Raw genomic sequence first — 17081 nt, 5'->3', positions numbered from 1 at the left:
GCAGTGTGCATCCGCGACTGATCCAGGTCGAGTGAGCACGCTCGACGTCGCGCTCGACGGTGCCGAGGTAGCTATTGCTCGAATTTAAAGTGCCTGTGCGGGCGAGCGGGCGGACGGGGGGGGAGCGTGCGTACGTGCGTGCGTGCGTGCGCGCGCGCGCGCACGCGTGAATACGTGCGCGTGTGCCGATTAGCAGCAAGCAGCCTTAGCCAGCCAGCCAGCCAGCCAGCAAGCCAGCCAGCGTCGAGAGTGGCGGACGGCGGCGATTCCCGAATCATGGGATCGAGGAGCAACGAGGGCCGCGGTTGCGGGAACCGCGGCGCCCACGACGTGGCCTGCGACCGCACCGAGACCGACTTTGAGTTCACGGTGCCGCCGGAAGCGCCGGTGTTCGAGCCGACCAACGACGAGTTTCACGATCCTCTCGCCTACATCGCCAAGATACGGCCGATCGCCGAGAGATCCGGCATCTGCAAGATTAAACCGCCACCCGTGAGTAGCAGCGCAGGACGAGAGCGGACGATTGGAAAGATCGGACGCATTTGGCTTCTGTTGCGAACGTTGCCCTCCTCTTCGTCGTCGTCATCGTCGTCATCGTCGTCGTCGTCGAGTCGATCCGATCCGATCCTTTCTTCCTTCGCTTCCTTTCTTTCCTTTCTTTCCTTTCGCGTAGGTTCTTCTCTCTTCTCGCTTCTCTGCCGCCCGAAAGAAAGGGCACGTGAGGCGAAATCTTTAAACGAAAAGTGTACGACCTCGTTTCTGTTGCAACGGCGCATTTGTTTTTACGCAGGGTATAAGTAAAAGGATCTCGTCGACAATCGTGACAACGATTACGACGACGACGAGAACAAAAGTGAAAAAAAAAAAAGTTTTAAGAAGGGCAAAAATTGGCGTTAGCAATTAGCACGAATCTTAGACACGCGTGTTTTTCCCCACGAGATATTCGTGTTCCCTCCGTCTACGAAATGTAACAACCGTGCGTGTCGCGCGTCGCGTTGGGACACGGCACCGCAGCGACGGAGAAGGGAATGGAAAACCTGGGGCAAAAGAAAAAAAAAGGAAAAAGAAGAGTTCGCGTCCAAAGAGAGAGAAAGACGCGCGAGAGATCGAACGAAATAACGAGGACGGGAGACGACTTCCGTTCGCAACGTTTGCACGACGCCGTCGCCAATGACGCCAATGATGACAATGACGACACTTAAGAAAAACAATAACGAGGACGTCGACGCGAAGGCGACGCGAAATAAAATAAAGATTGCGGGACGGTGCTCGGCTCGCGTAAAAAAAAAATAAAATAAAATAAAATAAATAACCGCGATCGGTGCGACGACCGCCATAGAAAGGGATCGCTCGAGACACAATCGGAGACACCTCGACGAGCGGTCATCTTTGGTGGGAGAGATAATCGCGAGAAAGGTCCGGGGCAAAGGGAATACCGTGCCCGATGTTTCCGCTTCGTTACCGGATCGAGCGACAGGAGGTGGATCCGTTTTGAAAAACCTGCCTGCGCCTTTCGAACGCGCAACGGAACGAACGGGACGAGCCGTCGTCGACAGCTCGTTCGGGACGACGACGAAATTACCATCGCGCGGGTGTGTTGTGCCTACGTAGGGAATCACGTCGCGTTGCAGTTCGCCGCGTGACATAATTTTTTTCCGCGCTGTCGTCACCTTTCACTCCGCGCGACGAGAGAGAGCAGCGGCCAGCAGCAGCGAGACCTCCGCGTAATTCGGAAAATCATCTATTTGCCGACGCAAACTTCCCACCTGAGCGTCGTTTTCCCCGTGATGGACGGAGCCTCGCAACGATTCGTTGATCGCGCGTCGTTCGGTTTATGCCACCATTAGAAACGATTTGCGCCATCTTGTTTCCGCGTGTAAAGAGGAAAAATCCCGATGACGCCGGAAATCGTGGCCTTTTTTTTTCCCCCGGAGACTGGCGTGGGCGACACGGGAACGTCGGGTCGGATTCTCGCGACTTGTGCTTTTCGCGAGGGGGGAAACGCGTGAATACGCCCGACATATCTCGAGCTCGTCTTCTTTGGAAAAATGCACGGGTGTCTTGTTATCTAACGACGATTACGATCGTCTCGATCGCGTCTGTCGTCCGAGAAAGAGAGAGAGAGAGAGAGAGAGAGAGAGAGAGAGAGAGAGAGAGAGAGAGAGAGATGCGAATTTTCTCTAGAAACATGTGCCTTTCCCCTCGATCAAGTTTTTCCTCCTTCGCGCAGAGAGGATCTCGGCATCTATTATGCACCTTCTCCGACAGCTCTTGCTCCGCGTCGCGTGTTTTGAGCGCATCGAGATAATGGTAATCTTTAATATCCGACCGTGAAGATTGCGTTTTACGGGGAAATAACGCGTCGCGCGAAGGTAAAACGATAACGCGTTCGCGATTACGCGTCCATTCTCTCCGGATGACCTGCCCATCAAAAGCGCCAAGGCGCCGCGGACCCTCGAGTAATTATTGATTTTTACCTACACCGGCTAATCGATACTTAAATAATTATCCCGGCTGTAGCCGATTGTTTATTCTCTCTTCCTCCCCCCTCTCCTCTTCTCTTTCTCTCTCTCTCTCTCTCTCTCTCTCTCTCTCTCTCTCTCTCTCTCTCTCTCTCTCTCTCTCTCTCTACTTAAAATTTATCAGCTATTTCTACGATATTTCTTTTTGCTTCTACGTGCCGATACGATCAATTTACGATACTGCATAATTTACGATACTCATTGTTTTTTTTTTAATCTAATCATATCATATCGTAGGAAAACACTGCTTTGTATATTGATTCTAATCGTGAGCAAGTGTAATGTGACGTAAGAATTTCAGTGCGCAATTTTTCGAGTAATTTTCATCAACAATAATAAAGGAAAAAAAGTGAGATTTGTGAATGTGTACTTAAAAAAAAAACGCTCTTTAAACCGATTAAATCTTTCTAATCGGCTTCGAAATATATATTCCGATCAAATGTCTCTTGTTATACGAAAGGTACACAGGAGATGACGTGTACATGTAAAATCGACGTGCTCCCGATATATTTCGCGAAACCGATCTGTCTGGAAGCGAGATAAACTACCGCGGCAAGTTTACCTTCGAGTTTGTTTCGAAATTTCCAAAATTTTATCGTTGAAAACGCGAGGGGGAATTTATCGCAAGGCTTCCGATCGCATCGATTTATCACAGGAGCCTTTAACCATTCGCGAATCCTCTCAAAGAGAATCAATAAGGAAGCCATTATTTCGTGTCTCAAGTTGGGCACAACTTTCGAGTTTTCGGATGAACTGCGTCGTATCTATGCATTGAAAAAAAAATGCTGGATTCAAATAAATATTTTTCGGAATAGTACCAAGCAGAAATTTTATAAAAACTAAATCGTTTATTTCAGACAGGATAATATTTCCTATAATTTAGAAAATGTTAATACATTTTATTTTTTAATATTTTATTTAATGTAAATATGATTATAGATTTAAAAAAAAAAATTTTTTTTTCTATTTTTTCTCTATATCTTAACGTACAATGTGATCTGTTATTAATTTCGTCGAAACATTTAATTTTTACGCGTTACGTATGTTTTCCTCGGTTCCAGGATATAGTTTGCCCAATCGGATCATTCTGTTTCAGATTGCTAGACGAAAGAATCGTAATAATAAGTGTTTCCATTCCGTGTCATGGTAAACAAGTGCGTGAGAATTTTCTGCGAAACTGCGCTGCGCTTAATTTTTTTTTCCACCGATTTGCCCCGACATCGCGCATGATGGAAAAGCACGACAATACTCTCGAAAAGAATATCTCTAACGGTTTCTAGAGAGCTGATATTTTCACAAGAGTACGCCGCCATTACGGAAGTTGTGTCGTAGGAAGTGCACGACGTTGCACACGGGCGTTGGACGCTTGTAAAACGATAGCTTGATTAGCAGGCTTTACGATTACGAGCGTTTCAACATTATGCTAAGTCAAAATTAAATCTCTGGGCAATACTTATCAATATATCTTCTCGTGTACATACCGCATCAAATCTCGATATTAGTATTACATTCTTTAAATTGAGATTGATTTTTCTTTATAAATCTACCCAAGTATTATTTTCTAGCACTTAACTTTAATATAATTTATTTACTTTTGCTCGATTAAATAATATTGTTTGTTGAATGTAATCTTTTATAAACCACGCAGTATAATGTTAATTTTTTTGTGATTAAAAATTTATAAAACCGTACTTATTAATTAGCATTAAATAACGTGTTCTATGTACGAGATTCATCTGGACTTGTTTTTGAGAGGGAGAGATTAAAATTTAATATTCTTTGTTCTCAATAATACTCATCATATAAGGAAGTTTTCAGAATTGATTGTTTTGTTTAATTGTTTTATATCGTATAATTTATTCAGATAGTGTATATATTAAATGTCTATATATTTAAAAATGTTACAGGACTGTTACATTGTGTTACGCAGGTATATTATGTGATATTGATTAATTATACATATAGATACTTTATAAGAAAGAATCTAGATTTTGCACTAACCGAGTTGTATGAAGACCTTCAAGTTTACTAAGAATAAAATATAAATAACAGTTAATGCAATTTCTCTCTTATAAATAAAAAAATATAAGAGATAAACAGATGAAATATTTGTTTATATATTATATTTATAATATACTTGGATATAAAAGGTTTGTTAGATGATCTGTATTAACGAGATTAAACCTACACGTTGACATTTTTATTCCAAATTTAACTTTATGTGTACATAATGTGTATATATATCAAAGTTTGAAAATTCAATTATCTTCTTTGCTATCGAACGTTAGTTATGTTACAACAAGGTAAGGGCCACGTATACTAACTGTGCCTTTAGTTATGAACTGAAGTAATACCAGATCTCCAGCTCTATAAATAAGTAATAACCATTGTCGACGCAAATTACATATCATTAGGCAGCTTTAAATTTGGAATACTTTTCAGAATTTAAACTTTATATATAGAAATGACAGGCGATAGAAGGACGAGAAAGAGAGAGAATCCTCTTTCTTTCTTGCCAAAATAAAATTGTAAATCATTTTTTAAGATATTTATAAAATATTTTGATTTGCAGAACTGGCAGCCACCATTTGCCGTCGACGTGGACAAGTTCAAATTTGTTCCGAGAATACAAAGGCTAAATGAATTAGAAGCCAAGACCAGGATAAAACTTAATTTTTTAGATCAAATTGCAAAGTTTTGGGAGCTTCAAGGTTCGTCTTTGAAAATTCCACTTGTAGAACGTAAAGCACTGGACTTGTATTCTTTACATAAAATTGTTACAGACGAAGGTAAGTTTTATTTATTTTCTTGGTTATACACCTTTATACATTTATGATTTTAATTTCTATGCGTCATTTACAGGTGGCATAGAAACTGTGACTAAAGAGAGAAGATGGGCAAAAATTGCCAATAAATTGGGTTACCCATCTGGACGAAGCGTAGGCAGCATATTGAAGAATCACTACGAGAGAATTTTATATCCCTTTGACGTTTTCAAACAAGGAAAGACATTGTCAGATATTGTAAGTCAAATTTTTGGCTTGCCATTAATTATTCATCAAGATATCAATGTGACATTTTCGTAAAATTAATTATAATTTACTGAAATTAATAATAATTATACGATTATTTTTTTGTTTTGTTTTATGTAGAAATTTGAACCAGAATCGGACGGAAACGAGAAGAGAGACCGTGATTATAAGCCACATGGTATAATATCTCGACAACAAATTAAACCGCCAAATGAAAAATTTTCACGACGATCTAAGCGATATTCTGGGCAAGACGAGAAGCAAGATGTATCGATTAAACAAGAAGACTGTAAAGAGGAATGCGACTCGGACAATGAGTGCAAGGACAAAATTAAGAGTAGACATCTCAGTTGCGATATCGATAAGAGCAAAGAACTTAAGAAGTTACAATTTTATGGACCAGGCCCGAAAATGGCGGGCTTTAATACCAAAGAGGCAAAGAAATCTAACAAAACTCGTGGTTTGAAGCTGGTTTACGACTTTGATCCTGTGAGTGTAATTTGATGATCGATTTATATTACAACATTTACAATGAGAAATCATATATAATTTAATTGTGTTATCTTTCTCTTCATTTTTATTTAGTTGGCAAAATATATTTGTCACAATTGCGCAAGAGGCGACAATGAAGAAAACATGCTATTGTGTGACGGATGTGATGACAGCTATCATACATTTTGCCTTATGCCGCCATTGACGGAAATTCCAAAGGGCGACTGGCGATGTCCTAAGTGCGTCGCCGAAGAGGTCTCAAAACCTATGGAGGCGTTCGGTTTCGAACAAGCGCAGAGAGAATACACGCTGCAACAATTCGGAGAGATGGCCGATCAATTCAAAAGCGACTATTTTAATATGCCTGTGCATGTAAATAATAGAAAAATATATATATGTATATTTTTCTTAAATATATTTTTTATCTTTATTATACAACTAAAAAATTTTTTATCTGTAGATGGTGCCGACATCACTAGTGGAAAAGGAGTTCTGGCGAATAGTCTCGTCCATTGACGAAGATGTCACTGTAGAATATGGCGCCGATTTGCATACGATGGATCATGGATCCGGATTTCCTACCAAGACAAGCGTTAATTTGTTCACTTGCGATCAAGAGTATGCCGAATCTTCGTGGAATTTAAATAACTTGCCGGTTTTACGTGGAAGCGTCCTTGGCCACATTAATGCTGATATTAGTGGCATGAAAGTTCCTTGGATGTACGTCGGCATGTGCTTCGCAACATTCTGTTGGCACAATGAGGATCATTGGAGCTATTCCATTAATTATTTACATTGGGGCGAACCAAAGACATGGTATGGTGTACCTGGTTCTCAGGCGGAACGTTTCGAGCAATCGATGAAGTCCGCCGCGCCAGAATTGTTTCACAGCCAGCCTGATTTATTGCATCAACTTGTTACCATTATGAATCCAAACATCTTAACAAGTGAAGGTACATCATACCGTTTAAAATTTCAACAGCTTTAACGAAGTAAAAAAAATTTACACATAATTAACATAATAAATTTGTAAAAATGGTTTTTTTTATTAAAGAGAGAAAATCAGGAAATCTATATTTGTTTCTACAATTTGGATCATTTATTTAGTTTGTGAGATTATATTTTTTTAAATTTATGATTGATATAATTTTGTAATTGTTTAACAGGAGTACCAGTATTTAGAACAGATCAACACGCCGGTGAATTTGTCGTAACATTTCCCAGAGCTTATCATGCAGGCTTTAATCAGGGTTACAATTTTGCAGAAGCTGTAAATTTTGCACCTGCAGATTGGGTACGTAGATTATGAGATGATAATCGAGTTTAGATTCGAATAAAGTGATTGATCTAAATACACATGATAACAGTATTAAAACATTCAACAATTCAAATTTTACATATACTCGATATTGTACATAGATTATATAAGTTAAATTAATTGTTTTTGTTATCAGCTTAAAATTGGGCGAGAATGCATCACGCATTATTCCAACTTAAGAAGGTTCTGTGTATTTTCTCATGACGAGCTAGTTTGTAAAATGTCATTGGATCCAGATTCGTTAGATATCGGAGTCGCAACCGCCACGTATCACGACATGTTGCAAATGGTAGAGGATGAGAAGAAATTGCGGAAAAACTTACTAGAATGGGTAAATATATATTAATATTTATATATATTGATATTTATAATATTAATTTCTGAAGAAGAAAAACTTAAAATATTTCACAACAGGAGAATTCTCTTAAGGAGAATTTAATAAGTTAATTGTCATTTGTCATTTTTATTATAATTAAATATTTAATTATTTAGATAATTTTATATAAATCTAATTTTGTTTTTTATTTTTTTAATGGCTGCAATTATTTACTTTTTGAAAGTCGCAACATAGAATATTTCCAGATTTAAAAAATGCTCTATATTCGTATCTTATGTTCAATGTTAAATTCAATATAATATTTAATTCTATATATATATATATATATATATATATATATATATATATATTGTGTGTGTGTGTGTGTGTGTGTATATAAAATGCAAAATTTATGTTTTGGATTGATAATCAAGAAACGTGATAAAAAAATATTAGATATAAAATACAATCTTGTTTCCAACGGAAAAAAGATGTAACGTTTGAATACTGATAATAGTTTTGCCATGAAAGGTCGATATATTTAGGCAAAGTAGTACATTACGTTCCAACGGCGCGCGGTCGGCGTGGTTGGCGCGGTCAGCGCGGTCTGGGATCTGATGCACACGCGCGCGCACGCGCATACACACGACACGACACATACGTACACGCGACGCGCGGCAAAATTCGTACATATATGTATGTACCCGTGGTATAATGGTATCGTCAACCATTCGGCGTTCAGAACTGGCAGAATTCAGGATCTGTCCACGTTGTAAACGTAATTAGTGTCGCCACATATTTTTATTATTGCCGATTCCATCGGACTTGCCGTTATCGTAGTGGTGTTCTCGTGGTCGTGGCTGTCGGCCTTGACTGGCCGATGCTTATTCGCTGCGTCTTTGTTCTAGTTATGTAACTTAGTATAGGTGAGTAAAAAGGTTATGTTTTCGAAGCCTTGTGCCATGATGCTAAACGCGCAGCTTAGGTTTCCCGCGGCTGTTTCGCATAATTTGCCTAGATGTGCGCTATTTACGTGCCAAATCCTTGAGTGCGGAGCGCCACGTTGATCGCGTGAGCACCCCGAATTCCGCCATACACCTCGATACGCGTTACATTCGTCCTCTACAGATGGATGCGTGTGTGCCTCAGTGAAATATAATTTTCAAATCGCATATTACTCCGCTTGAAACAATATTTGCGCGTTAATTATTGTTTTATGAAAACACGCTTTTTGTTAAAACAATGAAATTTATTGTAATTGTGAATCTGGAATTGTGGATCTTGTTTTGTTAAGGGTGTGACAGAGGCAGAACGTGAGGCTTTTGAGCTTCTACCAGATGACGAGAGACAGTGCGAAGCATGCAAAACCACCTGTTTTCTCAGTGCAGTCACATGTTCGTGCCACAACTTGCAGTTAGTTTGTTTGAGACACTTTGCTGATTTATGCTCCTGCCCACCAGAGAAGCATACGTTACGTTATCGATATACATTGGATGAGCTGCCAATCATGCTGCAAAAATTAAAACTGAAGGCCGAATCATTTGATTCGTGGGTGGCCAAGGTGAAGGAAGCGATGGATCCTAAAAACGATAAAATTGAATTAAATGACTTGAAAGAACTCCTAAATGAAGCTGAAAACAAAAAGTTCCCTGAAAGTGAACTACTGACAGCTTTAACAACAGCTGTGCAAGATGCCGAGAAATGCGCCAGCGTTGCACAACAGCTATTAAACAATAAACAACGCACGAGGTTAGTAAAGCGTAAGATTTTATTATGCCATGCTGTATTGTAATTTACATGATTTTATTTTCTACAATTTTCATTTTTATAGGACTAGACAAACAGTTGATACCAAGTATAAACTTACAGTAGAAGAATTGACACTTTTTTATAAGGAAATAACTAATTTGTGCTGTGAACTTAAGGAATCGGATGGTGTCAAATTTATACTTGATCAAGTATTACAATTTCAAAAGGATGCAGCAGAATTGGAATCCAAGGACGATGATTGCGACGTAGAGAAATTGGAGAAATGCATTGATTTTGGTGACTCTATCTGCATTGAATTACCTCAACTAGTACGATTGAAACAAGTATGTAATCATACATATAAAGATCATATGTATATTTTTTTGTTAAAAATATTGTGTTTTAATAAAACTTTTTTTATAGAAACTGGCACAGATCCAGTGGCTAGAAGAAGTAAAATCCCTTCAAGATGATCCGAAGTCTGTTAGTCGCGAAGAAATAGTAAAGTTAATCGAGAAAGGCATGACGATACCACCTCATGTCAGTATCGAAAGTACACTGTCAGAATTGCACGCGTTAACGAAAGCAATTGATAAGTGGGAAGAGAAGGCCAAGGTGTTTCTTAATACCAAAAATAGACGAACCATCGCGGCTGTGGAGGAATTTATTCGTGAGGCAGAGGAGGTTGAGGCGTATTTGCCGAGTTTGGATACTCTTCAAGATATACTTAATAAAGCAAAGAATTGGACGAAACTGATTGATGATATACGGTCAAGAGAAAATCTTCCCTATTATGATACTATGGACGATTTATTAAGGAAAGGAAGAAACATTCCTTTGCATCTAAACGACCTTCCAACGTTGGAATCTACCCTCTCGCAGGCAAAAGCTTGGAAAGAAAGGACCGCGAGAACATTCTTAAGAAAAAACTCTCACTATACGCTAATGGAAGCTCTATCGCCGCGAATTGGCGTCGGCGTACAGGCAATGAAAACTAAGAAGAACAAAGGCGACGAATCCATAGGTGCCGTTTATGTCTGTGATACAAAGTTGGACGATTCCAGCGACTCGGCAAATGTGGTAGCTGCTTTCAAGCTAGCAGAACAGCGCGAAATGGAGGCGATGAGAAGTTTGAGAGAAAGAAACTTGATGAAGATGAAAGCAGAAGCAGAAGATTCCAAGTATTGCGTTTGCCGGCGACCAAAATTCGGTACTATGCTCCAATGCGAGCTTTGCAAGGACTGGTTTCACAGTAAGTACAGTAATTTAAAAGCCAAAAATAGCTATTATTTGTGTGTGATATTTTAATTATATATGAAATTTTATTTATACAGTAAACTGTGTGCCTTTGCCCAAAACATCGTACAAAGGTAAACCAACGTCGAAGGATATGAAGTTTTTATGTCCATGTTGTTTACGTTCTCGACGACCTCGTTTGGAAACTATATTGGCTCTCTTAGTGAGTCTCCAAAAAATTCCGATCCGGGTTCCGGAAGGAGAAGCGTTGCAATGTCTAACGGAACGCGCGATGAATTGGCAGGTAGGTCTTATTAAATATTTTCTTGCATTATTTAAGTAAACGATACCTTTAGCTATTATATATGTATATATATGTATCACACACAATATATGTATAATAATTAGGATCGAGCGAGGAAAGCATTAGCTACGGACGAACTCTCATCGATATTGGCGAAACTTTCTGTAATGTCGCAAAAGTTAGTTGAAGCTGCGGCAAGGGAGAAGACGGAAAAGATCATCACTAGCGAGCTGAAAAAGGCAGCAAATAATCCCGAACTTCATCAGAGAGTACAGGCTATTGCGCCTCTCAGCGGAGTGCATTCGGACGATAGCACGCCTAGTACTGCTGTAAGTATTGATAATAATATGAGCAATAAATCTGTTAAGTGTAAATGATCTTTATAAATAACAAAACAAAAAATAAATATTTTTTTAATATTTTAGGATGATGATGACGATATCGTTGCTCTGGATGAGGAACCAACATGTAGTACTTTTAATAGTAATGAGCACGCATATTCCTATAGTGAGTTTCTCTAATTGTGATAAATATATGTAATGTATTTTCAATATTTAATTACAAAATAATTATATTTTATATTATTATTTTTAGTCTCGAAAATTCGACGAAAAACTCAGTCGAGTGACAGTGAGTCATTTGGCATGTTATCTTCGAGTACGAGATCGCGTTTGGAAGAACTTATGATGGAAGGGGACTTGTTAGAAGTCGCATTGGACGAAACACAGCACATTTGGCGCATATTGAGTTACATGAATAATCATAATACTATGCGAAAATACAAGTCACTTGAAGAAGTCCAAGCGAATATCGATCAAGAAATGAAGGACGTGAAGAAACGGGGTAGGAAGAGAAAATCGGAGGAATTTGAATTACTTAAGAAAATCGGACGCCAAAAGGCTGAGGAAAAAAATGTGGTTAAACGCAGCAAAAGCGGCGGTCCTGTCGCTAAAGAAAAGAGACAAAGCAGTTCGCCGGTTCCCATAAAACGTGGACCTCGAAAGGTATTTGATTCTTCGATAATGATAGTGTCTCGAATGAAATGTTATATTAATAAAAATATTAATCTTAGAAATTAATAAATTTTTGTAGTAAAATTTGGATTTTATTTTACGTAATAATCTAAATATAGATTATTACGTAAATCCAAATTTAAATATAGAAATAATCTCAGTTTTACAAATATTAATTAAACAGCTTAATTTTAAGTTAAACATAAATTGCAGATGAAACGTAAGAGCGAGGGTGAAGAAAGTCCTAGGAAGCGAGGCGGTAATCGTACGAAGAAGACTAAGCAAGAAAGTTCGGACGAAGAGGATGATTGCGCAGCGGTTAACTGTTTGCGGCCTAGTGGTAAGGACATTGTCTACAATATATTCGCAACGTGATTTTAATGATATCGTCTAAGCATTATAAATGTCTATATACAATATAATAATTATATGTCGTAATATATGCAATGGATAATGTCAATAATAAACATTATATTGCCAATAATTGTGTACATAAATTTTTTAATCATAAAGTATGTTACACATCAAATATGTTACACACAAATTATTTTTGTATATATGATTTGATTTAGGAGTATTTTAATTATACCCTCATTTGTTTCTTAAATTATACTTTTATTTTGTCTACATTTCAACACGTATATTTATTTTATTTGTTATTTAGGTAAAGAAGTTGATTGGGTTCAGTGTGATGGTGGCTGCGAAGGTTGGTTCCATATGCATTGTGTTGGATTGGATCGTACAGAAATTGCGGAGGAAGATGATTATATTTGTAGCAACTGTAAAGAAGCCGATCAAAGTGCATCGGTAAGGAAAAAAGTGTTCGGAAAAACATAATGTATACCGTTTACTATTTCTTCTCCTTTTTTTAATTTTGTAAAATCACAAGAGGTTATGTACATTATCGAATTGTGTGTATATTATTATCGCATATGTTATCGGCCACATTTTACATTTTATTTTATAGGTATAAATATGCATGTCAGCGAATATATGTAAACATCCTACATCGTGAAATTTAATTTGACAAGATTTCACTTTTCCGTTTTGTTGCATTATTTTGTTACACTCGGCTATAATTTTAGAGGCAGTCTTTTTTTGTGTGTGTGTTAAACATTATAGTCGAGATCCGCGCCAGATCCGGCTGAATCATTAGGTCTGGATGCACTTCTTTCCCTTTCTCAGCCCCAGGAGTACCATGGCAGCACCACCGACACGGAAGCGGGTGTCTAGGAAAACTACATTCCTCATCCTAGGATTCACTAGCCCACTTCGTGTCGTCTGTTAGCTCTGCACAAGGCTCCGGGGCGTTTACGATAGCGACTCTCGATGCAAAGTTAACGTTAATGATTGTTTCTCATCAAATTATTGCAGATCGTATATTATCAAGTATAATTTACGAGCGAGCGAGCGAGCGAACTTAAGACTCAAAGTATTATAACGTAGTCACATTACAATACAGCTATCATACATGGTGAACATTTTTTGTCAATTGCACTTCACACATTTGTATTTACGAAGATTATATGTTTAGATATTAATAGCATCGCTAGTCAATCATCGATCTGCATTTATACGTCAATCTATAAAATTTCCTAGGACAACGCTGCACAATGCAAGACAAAAAAATTATTTTGTGCTTCCACACACACGTGCGTACTTGAAATTCGCTTGTATAATACGAAAATACGAACGATACTGTTTTACCTTACGATGCACACGATTATAAAAATATTTGTTTGTATTTCCGTTTTTATGTTTCGTTGAATTGTTCTTTTTTTTACAAAAAATAATCCATTTCATTTTTTCCGACAGCGGAAGACAAATCACGGATGAACCGTGATACATACCTTTATAATAATCGATTTGTTTATAGAAAATAATTGTTTTCGATTTAAAAAAAATTTTGTATCACACCTTTCACTGTGGATGATAACAAAATAATTTTCACACGAGATAATTAACGATCTGCGACCACAAGATTGCATTATTCGTAGCAATCTTAACAACACGGTCTATAAAATGCGTGTTACCTTAACTATTAAATGTTGGTAATAACCTAAAATAAGGATTAACAAGCCGATTAACCCAAATGATAAGTTGCGAGGACATAGAGATGATAGCAACCAATCGTTTTCGGAATATAATGTGTTACGACGGCCAAATGTCCATCGATCTTTTCTATCGGCTTTTAAAATGTCTACTTGGCGCACAGAGCGATAAGCAAGGATTTTCTTTGCGCCGATCGTATGTACAGAATAGACTGAGAGATGTGTGTATTATGATTAGATTATACATAAGATTTTAGAGTATATCAGAAAATAGAATAAACATAAGCTATAGTTTGTATAAAATAAAAAGAAACGAGACAAGGAGATAAGTTAGCATATCTATACTCTGCCTTCCCGAAATAGTAATCTGTAAATATTCATCGTTTTTGCACCAGAGGCTATACAACTCTATTGCGTTTTGTGTTTATATTTCTTTACTCTAATTTTCCATCTTATATCTTTTTATTGTTTTATTGCGTAAAAAGGGAAAGGTTTCCCAAATTCCTAAGTTAATAGCATAATAAATAACTACATTTTATTATATTTCTTTTGATTTAAATTGATAATTAATATTTTTCATGTAGATATGTTTAAATAATATTTATATAAATTATAAATAATAATTAGTTTTCTTTTTTTATACTATCATTTATTACATAAAAATTATAACGATTTTAACTTGTATCATCTTTTAAATCCATTTAAATAATTGTCAAAATTAAGTTACTGGATCATATTGTTAAATATATATAACAGTTTTGTGAATTATGTAACATGGTAAGATAATTAGTTTTATTTTAAAGAGATAGTATACAATCAAATAATATTAAGAAAATGCATTACAGATTACAAGATTTATTAGAGAAACATGTGAAAAATGTTGATTTTTGCATCATTAAGCTGTGTTGACTTAAAAAGTGTTATATCCAAAATGCCCCATTGTGATTGAGTATTACAATAAGCGTCGATATAATTTAAAAATTTGTGCTTTATATTATTTCAAAAGTTGGTATTATTTGATTTTACGTAAATGTCCATCCAATGTGAAATGTGCGCGGAACGCAGAGTGTTTTATAAAAATGAAGAACTTTTATCTTAGGCTAAATAAATCGTAAATGGAAGGTAAAATTTTATATAATTACTGATGAAAAATTAAAGAATTTTGAGTTTTGCAATGAAAACCCGAAAAAATAAAATCAACACAGTGTGTTTTAAATAGTTGTATACTTGTCGGACAAACCCTGACAAAAACGAGCTTTGCTAATGAATACAGCAGATTTTTATTGTTCTCTATTACTAATTATAGCATAAGAAAGATGTCGAAGAATTCGATTTAACAGAATTTATTGTAACACAAATACTAATTCTATTGATAAATTCTAGCCACTTGTACATCGTCGGCAAAGAGTATGCTACATTTTATTTAAAACAGGCTGTGAAACAAAGAATTGATATGAGACGTGTATACATATATTTTTGTATAGATCAATATAAGACCCAAAAATCGATCATTTCGATTGATGTTGAACGTCGTGACGCAAATATGGATTTCTAATATTGTTTTCAAGAATGCTAACGTTAACCTTGGTGATTCGATTGGTTTTTGTCTTGGGCCTATTTCTACCAACGTAGATTAATCTCGGATTAACTTACTCTTTATCTCTTTCTAATTTTTGGAACTAGAATGAGATAACAAGTAAATTAAACCGAGATTAAAGTTAATCTACGTTGGTTGAAACGCCTTGTTATTTTATGTACCTTTTTTAATGTAACAGTATGAATCAATTTTATTTTGATACTAACAAAATAGGATACAAAAGATTTAAAATTAAAATATTTTAAATCCGACAGTTACTTTTATTTGCTGAGCATTAATAAAAACAATACGTTACATAATGCATATAATTAATAACGCGTTACCGCAAATGGAATGGAAAATCGGTATCGTTTTGTATATATTTGTTCTAGATGAACTGTCCATCGTAAGATATTTGTATCATTTCAGATTATTAATTACTCGTTAGATATCTAAGGCAAGTGCCTATATGCGTTTCTATCACACATACATATTACGTGCTTCAACTTTTTCGTTGTGCGCAAACATCTTGGTAACATCATTCTCAGCGTAATATGAGGTAGTCTTGCAAATATATTAAATTAGCGTAAATTGCTCGTGATTATTTGGTTCATGATTGAATCATGACAACGTGAATGTTACATTTTTACGCAGCTAGTTTTGTGTGTAATTACATTTTAGCTTGATATGCACTCACACATGCACACACATACGTAAATGTGAACACACGCACAACGAAATTTTTTTTTTAACAATGGATTTATATGTTTGGAGAATATACTCGAGCAGTTTTTGAGAAAACGGATATTTTCACGAATTAAAGTTTTTATTACTAAGATGTATGTTTTTTTATATTTAGCGTAATTTTTTTCTTATTAAAACTACGGTCTCCTACAAATAAATTTATAAATGATTTTGGTATCCTGTTATAAATTTTTTTTTACGTTCTTAAACTTGTACAATTTTATTTGTAATTTATATTATAAAATCTCTCGATTAGTGCGTAATTTATTCGCCGTCGAAGAATTGTATAAAGCGAATTTCTGTAATTTCTGACGAAGGCTAACTTAATGTGTATAGCGATAAAGATATATCACTTTACAATAGGACCTTATTTGAGGCGGAGCTCCTTTCGATAAGAAAGCGATTTACTTCTTGTTGCATATATTATCGTAAATGTATCTATGAATAAATCACTTTACGTCAAAGAAGCCGTTATCTACAATAATTTCATACTTTTAAGTTTGATGCCGGTGATAGTATCCAATTAGATTCTTATGATACTAGTTCATGTTTGCTCTTAATATCCGATGTATCTTTGCTATGTCTTATCTCTCCGTGTTCGCTGTTATATTTTTAATCGTTATAAAATCAACTTGATTTAATATCTTAAAATTCTTTAAATTACACAGTGAAATTTTGCGCATAGAACTTGGTAAAAATAAGTTAATTAAGAAAATATTTCTGTGTAT

General features: G+C 36.4%; 1 protein-coding gene across 3 annotated transcripts; it reads left to right on the top strand.

The window, feature by feature from the left end:
- The first annotated feature begins 239 nt into the window (after positions 1 to 239).
- LOC105837910 (lysine-specific demethylase lid) lies at positions 240 to 14362 on the top strand. 3 transcript variants are annotated; one of them, XM_036292831.1, is made up of 19 exons: positions 351 to 2459; positions 4430 to 4452; positions 5095 to 5311; positions 5385 to 5545; positions 5675 to 6043; positions 6140 to 6418; positions 6507 to 6999; positions 7213 to 7340; positions 7501 to 7695; positions 8975 to 9429; positions 9512 to 9773; positions 9853 to 10681; positions 10764 to 10969; positions 11074 to 11298; positions 11395 to 11476; positions 11564 to 11973; positions 12196 to 12322; positions 12647 to 12789; positions 13105 to 14362. In XM_036292831.1, exons 1-19 carry the CDS (start codon positions 2417 to 2419, stop codon positions 13213 to 13215), a joined length of 4758 nt encoding a protein of 1585 aa, XP_036148724.1. In that variant the 5' UTR covers positions 351 to 2416; the 3' UTR covers positions 13216 to 14362. The 3 variants fall into 3 exon arrangements, with proteins under 3 accessions (XP_012538542.2, XP_012538541.2, XP_036148724.1); XM_012683088.3 differs by lacking the exon at positions 4430 to 4452 and having other exon boundaries at positions 240 to 492; positions 13168 to 14359; XM_012683087.3 differs by lacking the exon at positions 4430 to 4452 and having other exon boundaries at positions 240 to 492; positions 13105 to 14359.
- The last annotated feature ends 2719 nt before the right edge of the window (positions 14363 to 17081 follow it).

This window comes from Monomorium pharaonis, chromosome 10 (genome assembly GCF_013373865.1).
Source record: "Monomorium pharaonis isolate MP-MQ-018 chromosome 10, ASM1337386v2, whole genome shotgun sequence".
NCBI lineage: Eukaryota > Metazoa > Arthropoda > Insecta > Hymenoptera > Formicidae > Monomorium > Monomorium pharaonis.
This window is presented reverse-complemented; position numbering and strand designations above follow the sequence as displayed.